This window comes from Oncorhynchus keta, chromosome 22, assembly GCF_023373465.1.
Source record: "Oncorhynchus keta strain PuntledgeMale-10-30-2019 chromosome 22, Oket_V2, whole genome shotgun sequence".
In the NCBI taxonomy this organism is placed as follows: Eukaryota; Metazoa; Chordata; class Actinopteri; order Salmoniformes; family Salmonidae; genus Oncorhynchus; species Oncorhynchus keta.
Window position 1 is genome coordinate 33,856,279 of NC_068442.1, and position 18,699 is coordinate 33,874,977.

Genomic DNA, 18,699 nt, shown 5'->3' on the forward strand with positions numbered 1-18,699 from the left:
CAGTGTCTTCATAAAGTATTCAGACCCCTTGACTTTTCCCACATTTTGTTACATTACAGCCTTATTGTATCTACATTAATCTAAACACAATACCCCATAATAACAAAGCAAAAACAGATTTTTAGAATGTTTTGCTAATTTATCAAATATAAAAAACCCGATATCACATTTACATAAGTATTCAGACCCTTTACGCATTACTTTGTTGAAGCACCTTTGGCAGCGACTTCAGCCTCGAGTCATCTTGCGTATGATGTTACAAGTCCCTGCCGCTGAAAAACATCCCCACATGATGATGCTGCCACCACCACGCTTGGCATTCAGGCCAAAGAGTTCAATCTGACCAGAGAATCTTGTTTCTCATGGTCTGAGAGTCTTTAGGTGCCTTTTGGCAAACAGGCTGTCATGTGCCATTTACAAAGGAGATGCTTCCGTCTGGCCACGCTATCATAAAGGCCTGATTGGTGGAGTGCTGCCGAGATGGTTGTTCTTCTGGAAAGTTCTCCCATCTCCACAGACGAACTCTAGGGCTCTGTCAGAGTTATTGGTCACCTCCCTGACCAAGGCCCTTCTCCCCCGATTGCTCCGTTTGGCCGGACGACCAGCTCTAGGAAGAGTCTTGGTTGTTCCAAACTTCTTCCATTTAAGACTGATGAAGGGCACGGTGTTCTTGGGGACCTTCAATGTTGCAGATTTTTTTGGGTACCCTTCCCCAGATCTGTGCATCGACACAATCCTATCTTGGAGTTCTACGGACAATTCCTTTGACCTCATGGCTTGGTTTTTGCTGTGACATGCACTGTCACCTCTGGTACCTTTTAAAGACAGTTATGTGCCTCTCCAAATCATGTCCAATCAATTGAATTGACCACAGGTGGACTCCAAGTGGTAGAAACATCTCGAGGATGATCAATTGAAACAGGATGCATCTGAGCTGAATTTTGAGTCTCATAGCAAAGGGTCTGAATACTTATGTAAATAAGGTATTTATGTTTTCTATTTGTAAAATTTCTAAAACCCTGTTTTCACTTTGTCATTATGGCGTATTGTGTGTAGAATGCCGAGGATTTGTATTTATTTTATCAATTTTAGAATAAGGCTGTAACGTAACAAAATTAGGAAAAAGTCAAGGTGTCTGAATACTTTTCGAAGGCACTGTATATTTCATTGGTCTCAATTCCTCAGGATCAAATAACCTTCATATACCTTCCATACATAAGAGTAACATAATAATTTCAACAACTTGTTTTGGTGCCTTCAGATGGACAGAGGAGCTCCACAAGCAATGACACTGCATATCATTGGACTGCACCTGTCCTCCCATCAGGGTCAGCAGTGTCCCAGCCTGCCCATGTCCCTCACCTGTCAGCACCACACATCTGACTGATGCCACTATAACAGAACACTGCTGCCCATCTGTTCAGACAGAATACCCAGACAGACAGACAGTAGACCTCTGCATAAAATAGCCGTTGGAATTTGTCACTGGAACTCTGAGACAGAGACAACACACTGGGCTGGGTTCACTGGGGCTGTCCTGTCGCTATTGCCACATGACAACTATTAGACTGCTGTCTGTCTGTCTGTCTATCTTTCTATATCTGTCGGTCTAGTGTGTATATCTGATCCAACACCCAGTCAATCTGTTTTCGTCCAGTCAGTCAGATGACCATGAGGAATAATGATGAGCTGCCTATGTCACTCATCAGAGCAGTGAGGGCTCTATCATTTCTGAAGTGCAGAACTGGAGTTCATACTAACTATAAGTTACTTACATTAGGTTTACAATAACTATTGACTAGGTTGGAGAATCATCATAGCACTTCATACCTCAATCGATTATAGACAAAGGCACAATGTTCATCAAATGTATCATTAACTATGTCTGATTTCTTTCTTCCTTGAACGCCCCAGTTACTACACAGTCCAACTTCTCCTGTAAATTCATAGTTGGAGTTGAGTTTGAAAACTATAACGTGGATTGAGGGTCTACTACAGATAGAGACACATGTGTAGAGGGGAGGTAGACAGAGAGAGCCTGAGAAACGTCCGTGGCCAGTGCCAGGGTTTAAAGCGAGACCGGCACACGCAGCGCAGACCAGGCTAGGCACAGATGAAGACAGAAATGTGCTCCTCTCCTGTCCTCTTCTCGCTCAGCAATTCCAACTCCTCAGAGAGCTGTCTCTTTCACAGCATTAGAGACAACAAACACTCAGTCAAAAATATAAACCTAGCAGAGTTCACACACACGCACACACACACGCACACACACAGTCTGTACATGCACACACACTTCGCATGTACACGACACAAACAAAGAAAACATTTTAACACACTCACTCCGCCAGATACACATTTCAGGATGAGTAACAATATGGTGTGTTGGGGACCTAAGCCCTATGGAGCCAGATTACATCCCAAAGCCCCCACAACTTTGTGAGCCAGATTGTAAAGGTGATAGAGGTTGTCTGACCGATAACCATTCATCCATCGCACCATGCCTACTACTGAGCCCATTCCCAACACGGCATGAGAGACAAAAACAACTTCAACTGAGATTGTAAACAATTGAAATGGAGTTCTGAACACCTCTAGGGAAGAGCCCATAGTCAGATCACATCCAATAAGTGACCCCAAACAAAAGGTGACACAAGCCAAAGTCACACACAACACACAACAAGTGCTTCCATTCACATACATGGGCACGCTAAAGAACAGGGAGCGATTCAAGTCGGCTAGTCCAATACCAGAACGCACGGAAGACGGCATGAGAGAGCATTTTCCATGTAGATTAATCCCTTGACAAAGAAAGATGAAGCCTGCATTGGACCCACGTCATTTTTACATTGTGGGCCAGGCGATGGGTGATTCCCATAGAAGTATTTGTGTTTGGAGGTCAGGGGCAAAGGGAAATGCTGCGATGTTTTGTGTCGGGGAGGGATAGTCACAGGCCCACAGCCAACCAACTCTGTGTACTCCAACAGAAACAACTCAAACCTTCTCTATAATCACACTAATTATTCCATTCACCGCATCCCAGTCCTAGTACCAGGGACCAGTCAGGCCTGCAGTATAGTAAGTACATCATGAGAGAGAAACAGACAACTACAACCTCTTATTACCTTCAAAGCTCTCATACATGTCAGCCCTGCAGAGACCTAGTGAGCAGAGTGAGAATAGTCTTCCCCTATCCTGGCCACCCCCATCCTTCTGACTATCTCCATCTCAGGACAACTGACACAGAGATTCACATGCAAGCTTTTGCCCACAGGCAGACAGACAGATAACCCCCAGAATGTTGCATTAAGGGACTGACGCAGTCACAGTGTTGTTGTGATTTCAGTCTGACGAGCTCCTTTGGAGAAGCTTTTAAACCTATCCTGGCATAATGAGGAACATTCACCTTTTAAAACTTAAGAACACTCGCCTCTTAATCACCCACTCAACAGCTCCCAACTTCACAGTTATCAAAAACAGTGGCAAAACTACCCAAGATGGCTTAGTGTGCATATCGAGCTGTCGTCCTAGACATGGCTGCTCGGTGCGTAGTGAACAGTAGTGGGGAAGACGATCTAGGTCATGTTAGTGTCAAGGAAAGTTATCTATCTGAACTTGAATTTAGAAAAATATTATGCCTAAATTAAATATTCAGTTTGAGAAATATTTCTCTGTAAATCAAATGGAAATACTGTAGTGCTCTAACAACAATGCGTGAACACACATAGCAAGGAAAACAGCCAATGACAACTTTAACTTTAGTACTGTGTATTGACTGAGGATGAAACAACATAAACCATATCTTCCCTAAGAGGTCACATTTTAAAATACCTTTTTATGACAGTAGCATTTTCAACACTCCCCTGTTGGTGACAGCATATGTGAGGAAAAACTTTTAAGAATTTTGTTGGAAGAACAAATACAACTGCACAATGGTGGACACAAGTAGCTCTTCAACTTGATATTTGTTCACTTTATCTCAGTATAAACATACTGTTCTGCTTCTACAGAATCAACACATTTTACCAAGGTGTGCAGAGATAGGACTTCACCAACTACGGAAACCAACAGGACCACACCAACTACGGAAACCAACATGACTACACCAACTATGGAAACCAACAGGACTACACCAACTATGGAAACCAACAGGACTACACCAACTATGGAAACCAACAGGACTACACCAACTATGGAAACCAACAGGACTACACCAACTATGGAAACCAACAGGACTACACCAACTATGGAAACCAACAGGACTACACCAACTATGGAAACCAACAGCACCTAACCAACTACGGAAACCAACAGGACCACACCAACTATGGAAACCAACAGCACTTAACCAACTATGGAAACCAACAGGACCACACCAACTATGGAAACCAACAGCACTTAACCAACTATGGAAACCAACAGGACTACAACAACTATGGAAAACAACAGGACAACACCAAATGTGGAACTTCTTAAACAACTGAAAGTAAACACTTGCAGCATACCATGATAGGCCTATAGTTTTCTTCTACAGCATTCCTGAACTATCAAGTGAGTCCCAAATGCAGCAACAAGAGCCAACACAGGCCTATCTGAATGTAAACTTATCTTTTCGCTGATACACATTTTGTTTGTGTTCTGGAAGACCGCTTGACAAAACAGACAAAACCTTTAATCTTTGTCTGTTTTCAAAAATATGTGTCTCCCTGAAGAGCATAGCAGGAAAGGGAGGGGAAGAAAAAAATGACTGACTGAATGACTGAATGTATAGAGTGAAGAACGGCTGGCAGGATGGTTCATTATGAAGCGCCTGGCATTTCCATGTGTGTTCTGTTCTGACCAACCGGGATAGTTGGCAGGTTTTGATCCTCCTTGCAACTCTCCAACCCACCAAAGCCTCAAAAACCTTCAGCCCCCTCAGTAATAAAACTCCGACTAGCAACTTTGATTTAAGACAAGCCTCCTCTTTCACATATACATAAAGTGTGGAGAGAGAGGACCATGAGATCATTGACCCTCACAAAGAGTGCTTTTATACCTCCTCAGAAAGAGGAATAGAGGGATAGCAAGAAAGGAATCTGCCCTCTAGTAGCAACGGGTTCTCTTTTCTTTCACTACTGTACAGGTGCAGACTAGGTCCAGAAATCGGCCCTGTCATTTCTAACACACAGGCCCATTTTTTACCTTGAGGCCCTCCACTTAAGTTTATTCTTGGTTTTGTAGCACAATATCTTAATCACATCTATCTGCTTGTGCATTTAAAAGGAGCTATACCTACTTCATATTGTATACCCAGAGATTTTCCCACATACAGCTGCTCTCTGCCTGGTGGTCCTGACTGTGTTGCTCAATGCAATTTGCTCTCAGCAATTACGCTGCAGTAAAGAGCTACATGTTTATGCAGCCTGTGATGGGATGGAGGGGGAGGGATGAGAAATAGAGAGAACATTTGTGAGGAGAGAGCCAGAGACGGAGAAAAATAGGGAGAGGGGGGGGTGGAGTGCACCTTATTTATCGGACCAGTTGTCCATTAACTATATAAGAATGCCAGCCCCAATTTACAGGCAGCGAATAGATTGCTCTTCCACATCATCAAATCCAATGATCATCTAGCAAAGGAAGACAGTGCAGGTGTATGAAAGCCGATTGAAAAAGCTTCCTTCTCCAGGCCATCAGACTGTTGAACAGTCATCACTAGCCGGCCACCGCCTGGTACTCTGCCGGCACCTTAGACGCTGTCACTAGCCGGATACCGCCTGGTACTCTGCCCTGCACCTTAGAGACTGCTGCCCTATGTACATAGTCATTGAACACTGGTCACTTAACAATGTTAACATACTGTTCTACATACTTCATGTGTACACTATATCTATAAAATCATATGGACACCAATTCAAATTAGTCACTGACAGGTGTAGAAAATCAAGCACACAGCCATGCAATCTCCATAAACAAACATTGACAGTAAAATGGCCTAACTGAAGAGCTCAGTGACTTTCAACGTGGCACCGTCATAGGATGCCACCTATTTGTCTGTTTGTTAAATGTCTGCCAGGGTAAAGCTGTAAGTGTTATTACTGTGAAGTGGAAACATCTAGGAGCAACGGCTCAGTCGCAAAGTGGTAGGCCACACAAGCTGACAGAACGCGACCACCGAGTGCTGAAGTGTGTAGCGCATAACTATCGCCTGTCCTCGGTTAAAACACTCACTACCGAGTTCCAAACTGCCTCTGGAAGCAACGTCTGCACAAGAACTGTTGGTCGGGAAGTTCATGAAATGGGTTTCCATGGCCGAGCAGCCGCACACAAGCCTAAGATCACCATGCGCAATGCCAAGTGTTGGCTGGAGTGATGTAAAGCTAGCCACCATTGGACTCTGGAGCAGTGGAAACAGGTTCTCTGGAATGACGAATGACGCTTCACCATCTGGTAGTCAGACAGACAAATCTGGGTTTGATGGATGCCAGCAGAACGCTACCTGCCCCAATGCATAGTGCAAACTGTAATGTTTGGTGGAGGAGGAATAATGGTCTGGGGCTGTTTTTCATGGTTCGGACTAGGCACCTTAGTACCATGGAAGGGAAATCTTAACGCTGCAGCATACAATGACATTCTAGACGATTCTGTAATTCCAACTTTGTGGCAACAGTTTGGGGAAGGCCCTTTCCTGTTTCAGCATGACAATGGACCCCATGCACAAAGCGAGGTCCATACAGAAATGGTTTGTCGAGATTGGTGTGGAAGAACTTGACTGGCCTGCACAGAGCCCTGACCTCAACCCCATCCAACACCTTTGGGAGGAATTAAAACGCCGACTGCAAGCCAGGCCTAATCACCCAACATCAGTGCCTGACCTCACTAATGCTCTCATGGCTGAATGGAGGCAAGTCCCCGTAGCAATGTTCTAACATCTAGAGAAAAGCCTTCCCAGAAGAGTGGAGGCTGTTATAGCAGCAAACGGGGGACCAACTCCATATTAATGCCCATGATTTTGGAATGAGATGTTTGACAAGCAGCTGTCCACATACTTTTGGTCATGTAGTGTATATATTGTATTCTAATCATTGCTCATCCTATATACAGTAACTACTGCTGTACATACCTTTTCTATTAATATACTGTCCATACTGTATATACTATGTATATATATATACACATTTATATTCTGGACTCTGTCATTGCTCGTTCTGATATTTCTGATATTTTCTAACCTTTTGGATTAAGTGTGTATTGTTATTGTATTGCTAGATATTACTGCACTGTTGGAGATTAATGTATATATATTTTGGGGGGGGGGTAATTTTTACACCTTTTTCTCCCCAATTTCGTGATCTCCAATTGGTAGTTCAGCTGGTGACCAAGGTCTGCATGCATGCGCCACAAGGATTCGCTAGAGCGGGATGGGACAAGGACATCCCAGCCGGCCAAACCCTCCCCTAACTCGGACAACGCTGAGCCAATTGTGCACCACCTCGTGGGTCTCCCAGTCGCGGCCGGCCGCGACACAGCCCGGGATTGAACCCGGATCTGTAGTGACGCCTCTAGCACTACGATGCAGTTTCTTAGACCGCAAAGGCATTTCGCTGCACCTGCGATAACATCTACATATCTGTGTAAACGACCAATAAACTTTGATTTGATACCTGTGCTGTGCTTTGATACCTGTGCTGTGCTTTGAGAACAACTCCTGACCTGATAGTAGCAGTCAGTGTGTGCACTGCACACATTCCCATAAAAAGAAACAAGGCCTACTAGCAGCCAGCCAGGCAGGCAGACCTACTGTGGCCTTCAAAGAGAGGCATTTATCAGTGCATCTGGAGAGGAGCCTATCAGATAAGGGTGTGGAACCACAGCCCAGGACACCTCACAGTGCTCCTGTCCTAACCCGGCCCTGTGTCGTCTCTGTCCTTTAATCCTGCCTCATTGTGTGTCTGCTCTGCTGCCCTTTGATGAGGCATTCTACAGGTGTCTTCTCTTTCTCCTGCTATATATCTATGTTATAACAAGAGCCTATTGACGTATTAAAAAGTGAGGAGTAAGAATGTGTTTGCTTTGGTACTTTGAATAGAAAAACCTACTGTATCTAATCTGTGAGGTTTGAAAGATATTACATGGAGACTGGGTGGATAGACCCACAACTTGTGTGAGCTGCTACACCTTCATATGAAACCAAGGCCTTTCAAGAGGCTCCCGCCTCCCACCCACTGTCTGACAGTGTCTACACAGAGAGAGAGCATATTTTAAAGTCCTCCAGTGCCTGGCTGATAGTGAGACCCTCCAGATTTTTGCCCCTCTGTGTTTGCCACACACAGACTGAAGGAGTGAAAGGCAAGCATATTAAGGAGGTTTTGGCCTGGCCCCTCAGGCCACTCCAACTACTTTAAATCCAGCCGCAGACAATGGCCACAACCAGCACACAATACCCGGGTCCAGACAACAAGCAAATCAAGTGTCCAGCACATAAAATATTTATTGCATCAGCCAACAAAGGCCGCCCACAAAGCTCCCCATGAGCCATCTTTAAAGGGCCCTGAGTCAGGGTGAACTCTGCTGGGTCACTTTGCTTTTTGTGGGCCTCTCCACCACCTAAAGTCTGCAGCTCTTAAAATTCTAATGAAATGGAGAACATTTAAAAGCAGCTTATAAAATGCAGTGCTCTCCAGTTTCAAAATTGATCTGCAGAAAACTAAAAAGCAATTATTTCTTCCTCTGTTCTTCCGCAGTCTTGGGTGTGAACACTCCAGAAAGGAGAATAAAAACCTCAGGAGGTAATGGCTGGCTGGAACACATTTTAGCTTAATTAAATAAAGAATGTCAATGACAATCAAGACTCAAATCTTCTCGCTAAACCCGCAGTCAAGAATCGTAACTAAGTATAATTTGCTGTTATCGCAGCTATTACGGCTGTGGCACAGAGTGAACTACAACACAGAGCAGGTGTGAGGGGAACCCCAGTAACAATTAGACTGTGATTAGTATAGTAAAGTATAGTGTAAAGTAGTGTAGTGAAGTATAGTAAAGTGAAGTATAGTAAAGTGCAGTGTAGTATTGTATAATTCAGGCAAGATTAAATACATGTTGTTCTCTAGTTCTCACAAGAATGTTTCAGATGGACTACATATTTATTCATTGGATGGTTCTCCCATTGATCGGGACACCACCTACAAATATCTGGGCATTTGGATTGCCAAAGACTTAATGTTTAAAGTTAAAAAGCTAAGACTCAAATTGGGCTTCGTTTTTAGAAATAGACCTTGCCTTTACCTAAATAGCAGGAAGCAGATTGTACAGTCAACTTTCCTGACAGTTCTTGATTATGGTGACACCATTTACCAGACTGCAGCAGCGACTACTCTTAAACCTTTGGATGCCGTCTATCATAGCACTATTCTTTTATATCTCTCGACAGTTTCAATACTCACCACTGCATCCTGTATCAAAAGGTTGGCTGGTCCTTGTTGAAGTCCAGTAGATCAATTCATTATTCCCTTTATGTTTACAAAGCCCTGCTACACAAGCTTCAAACTTACTTAACTTCGTTGCTAACATATAAAAGAATGAGCAACAAAACCTGCTTACAGGGTTGGTTAACTCTTGAGGTCCCTCTGCTCTTGACCAATTTAGGTAATTCCTTCTTTAGTTTTAGTGCCCTCCACTGTTGAAATAACCTACAAAATTCCTGCCGCTATTGTAGTTTAGGACTCGGGTGTTGAATGAATTCATTGAGGATTGCAGTTTTTTCTATTGATTATAGTGGTTTATTTGCTAAAATTGTGGTGTTGTGTTTGTGCCTTGTGGTTATTTTTATTTGTCTTGTTTTAATTGTAATATAAATTGTTCTTCCTGTTCTGAGTAAATGTTTGTAATCAGGGCACCATTGGGAACGAGACCCTGGACTCAATTGGGCTCCCCTGAATAAATAAAAGTGAATACAAAAATAGTGTGGTGTCGTGTAGTGTAGCATAGCGTAGTATAAGAGGGTTTCCCAAACTCACCCCGCTGATTCAAATAATCAAAGCTTGATGATGAGTTGGTTATTTGAATCAGCTGTATAGTGCTAGGGCAAAAACCAAAACGTGCACCTGGGGGGGCGAGTTTGGAAAACCCTCTAGTATAGTGTAATACAGTATAGTATAGTACAGTATAGGAGAGAATTCAGACTATGGTTAGTACAGGGGCAGACTGTGGTAGGTAGGTCTGTTACCTGAAGCTGAGCAGGCTTGCGTGGGCTCACTGGCAGGACTCTCTCTCCTCTTCCTGTCCTGTCTGTAGACGAGGTGAGGTTTGTTGTGCTCCTCGTCGTACTCCTCCCCCTCCTCCGCCTTCATCAGGGGCTCTAAGAAGTATTCACCATGCTGGGTTGTAAAAGTCCCCATCTGGAGGAGAGAGGGTAGATTGTGAGAGAAGAGTTGGTTAGAGGAGGTCTGTGAAGTGTGTATGGCAGCTACGCATATGTAGGATCTTCATTAGAGCCAGTTTGCTACAGCAAGAAAATAATCCTGCAGAAACAGGAAATGTGAATTATTATTTGAATTATAATTAATGGATTTTAATACATTTTTCATTGGGAGAAATCAAGTCTGACATTTTAAAGTGGAAATTACAAACTTTAGAAGCCTTTTTCAACATCAAATACACTACAAGTTTGCATTTCCTGCTGTGCAGGAAAATTCTCAACAACAAAATTGTGATCAAATTAAGATCTTACATCTGTAGCATGATAGGACTGGTGTCTAGAGAACTCCTTTGAGTAGTCCCTACCAGTCAGAAAGTGCATGTCCTGTATTGTCCCAGACATAGATCTAGAGACAACTCAACTCAACTCCTAATTATTACATTTGTTCATACAGGACATAACGGCTATTGGCACCATGTATCAGTGATTGATGTGAGTGATGTACCTAGCTGTTATAGCATGTGTGCTGTTTCTCTGAGTAAATGTTGAGTACTAGTAAAGTACACAGTGTACTATGCATCATTAGTTCCATGATTGGTCCGAAAAACACAAGAATAACGCAAAAAGAATATCTAAAAAGTACAGTCTTCTTTAGCTGGTAGAAATGGGAACACCTTGGAAAATAGGCAAACAGAAAAATACTACTTAGAGAGGTCTCTGTCAATCACCATTTATCACACTGGTAATCCCTCTTAGTACAGATGTTTGATCTTAATTTGGCCAGTATTTGAATGTCTGATCATGTTGCCGCGCAATATGGATAGGCCATCATGTAATATCCTATGTTTCTCAGAGTCGTGGCTGAACGAGGACATGGATAATATACTGCACATGTAGCTGTTTTTTCTTTGCATCGGCAGGACAGAACAGCAGCTTCGGATAAGCTAAAGAGGGGATGTGTGTGTCTCTTTGTTAACAACAGCTAATGTGTGATCTCTAATATTAAGGAAGACTCAAGGTTCTGCTCGCCTGAGTTAGAATACCTCATGATAAGCTATAGACCAAACTATGTACCTGTTTACCACCACAAACCGATGCTGGCACTAAGACCACACTCAATGAGCTGTATAGGGCCATAAACAAACAAGAAAATTAAACTGAAATCCGTTTTACATAATTTCTATGAGCATGTCACCAGTGCAACTAGAGGTGAAAAAACTCTCGATCACATTTACTCCACACACAGAAATGCATACAAAGCTCTCACTTTCTCTCCGTTTGGCAAATCCGACAATAACTCTATACTCCTGATTCCTGCTTAAAAGCAGGAAACTCAAACAGTAAGTCCCATAGACGTGCCCAATATGGAAGTGGTCCGATGAAGCAGATGCTAAGCTACAGGACTGTTTTGCTAGCACAGCCTGGAATATGTTACATACGTTGGCATTGAGGAGTTTAACACACCAGCACCATTATTAAGTGCATGATTGTCGTCGTCCCCACAGTGTACATGAACTATAGATTACAGGAAGCATCCGCACTGAGGTAAAGGCTAGAGCTGCCGCTTTCAAGGAGCGGGATACTATTCCGGACGCTTATACAAAATACTCAGTCCATCATTGGGGCTGAGCTCCCTGCCCCCCAGGATCTCTATACCAGGCGGTGTCAGGAAGGCCCAAATGTTTTTCAAAGACTCCAGCCACCCAAGTCATAGACTGTTCTCTCTGCTACTGCACAGCAAGTGGTAACGATGCACCAAGTCTGGAACCAACAGGACCATGAACAGCTTCTACCCCCAAGCCCAAGCCACTATTTGGTTAACTATTTAACTATCTGCATTGACCCTTTTCGCACAAACTTGTTTTCGATTCATCACATATGCTGCTGCAACTGTTTATTATCTATCTTGTTGCCTAGTCACTTTATTCCTGGCTATATGTACATCTCTACTTAAATGACCTCGTACCCCTGCACATTGACTTGGTACTGGCACCCCATGTATATAACCAAGTTATCATTACTCATTGTGTATTTATTATTACGTGTTATTACTTTTTGATTATTTCTCTATTTTCTTTTTTCTGCATTGTTGGGAACGGTTCGTAAGTAAGCATTTCAATGTTAGTCAGCACCTGTTGTCTACAAAGCATGTTGCAAATAAAATGATTTTATTTTAATGCAAATTCCATAATTTGCATTCTGGAATGCCTGAAGAATTATTTAATTCTTTGAGTTAAGGACATTGTGTAATAAAGGGTCAGATGACAGCATCATCCTCAGGAAATCTGATGAGAAAAAATGGGCTTGATTGACACATATCTAATAGTGTCATTTCATATGACGGGCCTCCCGAGTGGCACAGCAGTCTAAGGCACTGACTCTAGATGTCTCTAGAGTTCCGGGTTCGATCCCGGGCTGTGTCGCAGCCGGCCGTGACCGGGAGACCCATGAGACGGCGCACAATTGGCCCAACATTGTTCGGGTTAGGGAAGGGTTTGGCCGGCAGGGATGTCCTTGTCCCATCACCCTCTAGTGACTCCTGTGGCGGGCCGGAGGCATACATGCTGATACGGTCGCCAGTTGTACGGTGTTTCCTCCGACACATAGTTGCGGTTGGCTTACGGGTTAAGTGAACAGTGTGTCAAGAAGCAGTGCGGCTTGGCATGGTCGTGTTTCGGAGGACGCAAGGCTCTCGACCTTCACCTCTCCCGAGTCTGTATGGGAGTTGCAGTGATGGGAAAAAGCCTAAATAATAATGCATTTGTATTTTATTTCTTTCATATCACACACCATTAGCATGTCACCTAAATACAGACGGTGGCTTTAAGACTGTTGTTTTATGGGCCTCCCGGGTCGCACAGTGGTTAAGGGCGCTGTACTCCAACGCCAGCTGTGCCACCAGAGACTCTGGGTCCACCGCCAAGGCTCTGTCGTAACGGGCCGCGACCGGGAGGTCTGTGGGGCGACGCACAATTGGCCTAGCGTCGTCCGGGTTTGGCCGGTTGGGAAATCCTTGTCTCATCGCGCACCAGCGACTCCTGTGGCGGGCCGGGCGCAGTGTCCGCTAACTAAGGTTGCCAGGTGCATGGTGTTTCCTCCGACACATTGGTGCGGCTGGCTTCCGGGTTGGATGGCGCTGTGTTAAGAAGCAGTGCGGCTTGGTTGGGTTGTGTATCGGAGGACGCATGACTTTCAACCTTCGTCTCTCCCGAGCCCGTACGGGAGTTGTAGCGATGAGACAAGATAGTAGCTACTAAAAAACAATTGGATACCATGAAATTGTGGAGGACAAGGGGTAGAATTTAAAAAATAAAAAAAACTGTTGTTTTATGGTATTTGAGAGTGCAATACTTTAATCGTGACAGGAAGAGGCGGCTGTCAGAGCAATGCAAATATTGATGTGGCAGATGAGGGAGGCCCTCACAAAGCTGCTTAGTTCAACAGACAGCCACTCGCTGGCTCACTCGGCCGTGAAGACAAAGGTGTTTGTATGGTAATTTCATACGCACACTTTAACAGGATATTGTGCAGTGGAATGTTATCTTTTGGGGGAAATTTCAATGACCATCTCCACAAGTGGTCGGTGTTTGACAACGGAAAATATCCAGATAGGACATGGAAAATAATATCCATTACAACCATAATAATAATGTACAGTTCCTCTTTTCCGTTCACAATAGATGTTATAAACACTTGCCCCGTAGCACCCTTGCATCTTGGAAAGCCTAAGTGTTGCAGGCCTAGCTATATGATGAGAGATGAATCTGAGCCCAAGTACAATATAATGACTGGGTTGTAATAACATGACACAAAGCAGAGGAAACAAACTTCTGCAAGTTGGCAGACGCTCTCTCTCTCTCTCTCTCTCTCTCTCTCTCTCTCTCTCTCTCTCTCTCTCTCTCTCTCTCTCTCTCTCTCTTTCTCTCTCTCTCTCCTTGTATACTGTGTGTAAACTAAACTACCTTGAGTGCAGGAAGGCAGCCCCACTCTGCTCCTCTGAAAGCAGTACAGTTGACGAATGAATGTGAATGTACTGGCATTGAGCAGTTACACTGTATCATTAAGAGGCATGGTGCTGGCAGTTTGTGCTGGGGGGAAGTGTTTGAGCACAAGGCCATCAAGCAGAAGACATCTTGTAGCAGCCTATCCCATTCAGCAGAACATTATGTTTACGTCAAAGTGCAGACAGGCACTGTCAGCCTGAAACACTCACTCAGGTACTATGTACAGTAATGTCAAGGCTAATGTCAGCCTGAAACACTCACTCAGGTACTATGTACAGTAATGTCAAGGCTAATGTCAGCCTTTCACTCAGGTACTATGTACAGTAATGTCAAGGCTAATGTCAGCCTGATACACTCACTCAGGTACTATGTACAGTAATGTCAAGGCTAATGTCAGCCTGATACACTCACTCAGGTACTATGTACAGTAATGTCAAGGCTAATGTCAGCCTTTCACTCAGGTACTATGTACAGTAATGTCAAGGCTAATGTCAGCCTTTCACTCAGGTACTGTACAGTAATGTGGAGGGGACTCCACAGAAAGCTTCAGTTCAAGGCAATGGTGGAGGGGACTCCACAGAAAGCTTCAGTTCAAGGCCATGGTGGAGGGGACTCCACAGAGAGCTTCAGTTCAAGGCCATGGTGGAGGGGACTCCACAGAGAGCTTCAGTTCAAGGCAATGGTGGAGGGAACTCCACAATGTCCAAGGTGAGGAATCTCTGTCTGTTGGCACACAGCTAGCAAAGACCACTGTCATGCCCTATAGGCTGACTCATCTAATGTGACGTACAGTGAAGACAGTCCATCGCTCAGGTTAAATAGACCGTTAAAGTGTCTAGCATCGGATCTTTACATAGACATCCATCACTTGGCAGCTGACTGTAGAAACAGAGAGAGGGACATATGGGATACATAGGGGATATTCTGAATGTACCCCCATTATGTTCCTTTAAACAGAGAAAGTCCCAAGGACACACATTTCCCACGGTGTGAGTTGTCCTCTAGGTTCCTCTCAGCACCTTCATTAGTAATTATCCACAGCCCAAGATCTTTCTCCTGTTACCCAGAATGTCACAGCACACTGTGAAAAGACACAAGGTCCCTAGCCTCCCCGGAGGGAAGCCATTGGGCACCAGAGACAAGGGAAACTTCCTTCTCAAAATGACTCTTTTGTTTTAGAGGCTTAATCATCCCTTAATGACCTCATCACACCAAAATGTGCTCGTCCAACGAAGCCCCAGCAGCCTCCGCTCTCAGAGACTAGGCCAACGCGTTTATGACCTAATAGCCTAGAGCCATGGGTGTATTGATGCTCTCTCTGTGCCTATTGTCCTGTCATTCTCAATGACTGATGATATGACTAACGATTTGCACATTGTTACAACACTGTATATATACATAATATGACATTTGAAATGTCTTAATTATTTTGGAACTTCTGTGAGTTTAATGTTTACTGTGCTTCTACACCTGTATTGCTTGCTGTTTGTTGTTTTAGGCTGGGTTTCTGTACAGCACTTTGAGATATCAGCTGATCTAAGAAGGGCTATATAAATACATTTGATTTGATTTACTGTTCATTTTTATTGTTTATTTCACTTTTGTATATTATCTACTTCACTTGCTTTGGCAATGTTAACATATGTTTCCCATGCCAATAAAGCGCCTTGAATTTAATTGAATTGACAACATCACAGAGGGTACTAATAAACTTTACAGATGCAAACACATTTGAAAAGGAGCTTGAAGTCATACATTAATGTTTGGAAAAGAGCAGTACATCAAGTTGGCCAGGATGACAATCAAATCTCATAAATATTATATCTTATTTCTTATTTTTCCAGAAGGTGAGGTACTATCTGTATGTACAGTATATCTGAAGTCATCCACTGAACATGAACGTACATAAATAAAAGAGGTAAGAGAAGGGTGTGATTCACTGAAACACAATCAGTTGATGGTGTTTCGTGCTAGTTAAGTTATACAGCCATGCAGAACATCTGATACATGGCCAGTGCCAGTTACCCCAGGCAAAACCCCTTTGAGTTCAAACCCTGCCCTTGTACAGTAATCCTATCTGACCCATAAAGTCATCTATTCAACACAATCTCACAATCTGGACCTCAGAGTGAAGGAAAAGCAGCCAACAAGTGCTCAGCATATGTGGGAACTCTTTCAAGACTGTTGGAAAAGCATTCCAGGTGAAGCTGGTTGAGAGAATACCAAGAGTGTCCAAAGCTGTCATCAAGGCAAAGTGTGGCTACTTTGAAGAATCTCAATTATAACATATATTTTGATTTGTTTAACACTTTTTGGTTACTACATGATTCCATATGTGTTATTTCATAGTTTTGATGTCTTCACTATTATTCTACAATGTAGAAAATAGTAAAAATAAAGAAAAACCCTGGAATGAGTAGGTGTGTCCAAACTTTTGACTGGTACTGTATATTCCAAGAGGCCTAGGCTATGTGCAATTCTGTAATTTTCACAATAAAAACAAACATGTGTCCAAGGTGTTTCATCATTTAAAAAACACATGTATGTCACAGATACCCGCTATGTAAACAATATCCAGCAGAGGACATTATGCAAATCGTGTGTAATAGCAGCATCACCCCAGTGGTATTATTGCTGAATAGGCATAAAATGGGATGCTGTCCCTGCTCACACTGTGGTCAATGACACATGTCAAGCCACACATGCTCATGTTACACATATGCACTTAACTAGTGTGTTATGAGGGATATGCTTGGAATCCGTTGAAATGGGAATTACCCTGGAGACTTGTCAGCAATGTCTGTTAAAAAGTAACTAAGTTTAGAGTCATACTCACAAGGCCAGTGCACAGACTGAAGACAGCGGTAGATTCAATCTTGGCGTTGATATGTCCGCGGAAAAAGCAGTGACGCATATCGCTGAGGTCTTGTTGGCGGGACTCAGTTGATTTGCTGTGTTCCGCTCCCAAATGTGTCACAGTGTATGTGGGGGCGATAAAACCGGAGTCGGCGGTTAGATTGAGATGAAAGCGTTGTCCGAATGCGTCAATTCTGTAGTGAGCACGTAAACCAGCCGAATAATCTGCATGTATACTTCTCCGTTTCCTTTTGTAGTGCAATTTGTGGGGGAATGATTCTCCGAAATCATTTATCCGCAGCGGGGTGATAATTTCATAGGACGACAACTGTTTGATGAAACTTTCTAAAAGACAAGGGAAACGTGCATTAGAGTTTATAACGGTAATAAATGTATCCAATAGAGATGTCAATGTAACAGTTTTGAACGTTCAACTATTTTATATGAGAACATGTAGGCTACAATGTACTGTTACTCTACTGGAATATTTTCTCAGTGCTATTTAGCCTACTAAACATTTTAAACATACTCTCAGAAACTGCATTTTAACCGGGTGGATCCTACTATAAATCAACAAGATATGTAGGCTACCTTGTTTCGGATGCAATCGGTATTCCAAGGAGTTGCGGACAAGTGCTGACAGATGACACATTAGTCCAACCAGCCAGATTGCAAACTGCATGATTTCCTCAGCGAAGAAACCACGGGCTCTCGTGTCCAATGCAGTACTATCCTTCTCAAGCGCCTCTTCTCTCTCCTCCCGGCTTCAGCAACAGGTCGTGGGATCTGCGGGGACTATCTGCAGCACAAGTCTTGCAAAGTGCATTGGCCTCATCGCATTATTAAACATGCATCCACTATCCTCTGCATACACTATTTACGATACATTACAGAGTATTTGATGCCTAACGTAAACTACGTCTATATGGAAAGGAGGGATCAGTGCCAAGTAAGCTTTTCCTTCGCCATCCATAGAACACCCCTTGCACCCTAAACGCTCGCCAACATCAGAAACAAGACCCGCCCCTAGGCCGGAGAGCCAATGGTGAGTGTGCCTCGACCACCATACAATTTGGAGCGGTCTGTAGCCTTATTTTTGTGAGTTGCCTATGCTATGGTAAAAGAGAACTGCAATAGTGATAAATGAATTTACTAAACCTGCCTGTATGTCTTATTATCATCTCAAAATGAACCAGTCAGTTGGCATTTTGATACTTAGAGAGGCATCACATGCTCCGAATACAACAGTGAAATGCTTACTTACAAGTAAGAATTTTAAAGAAAAAAAGTGTTAAGTAAAAAATAGAAAATAAAAATAGCAAATAATTAACCAGCAGCAGTAAAATAACAATAGCGAGGCTATATACAGGGGGTACCGGTACATAGTCAAAGTGGGGGTACACCGGTTAGTAGAGGTGATTATGCATAGATAATAAACAGCGAGTA

At 43.3% G+C, this 18,699-nt stretch overlaps 1 protein-coding gene across 2 annotated transcripts in view; it reads right to left on the bottom strand.

Annotated features, from left to right (window-relative positions):
* LOC118401373 (A disintegrin and metalloproteinase with thrombospondin motifs 20-like) overlaps window positions 1–18,249 on the bottom strand; it is a 147,375-nt gene extending 129,126 nt beyond the window's left edge. For both annotated transcript variants that reach the window (XM_035798833.2, XM_035798834.2), the window contains exons 1-3: window positions 17,845–18,249; window positions 17,234–17,598; window positions 10,202–10,373 (exon numbers count right to left, since the gene is read on the bottom strand). In XM_035798833.2, coding sequence (XP_035654726.2) covers window positions 10,202–10,373; window positions 17,234–17,598; window positions 17,845–17,935 — 628 coding nt within the window. In that variant the 5' untranslated portion in view covers window positions 17,936–18,249. The remainder of the gene's footprint in view (window positions 1–10,201; window positions 10,374–17,233; window positions 17,599–17,844) is intronic.
* Window positions 18,250–18,699: the final 450 nt, after the last annotated feature.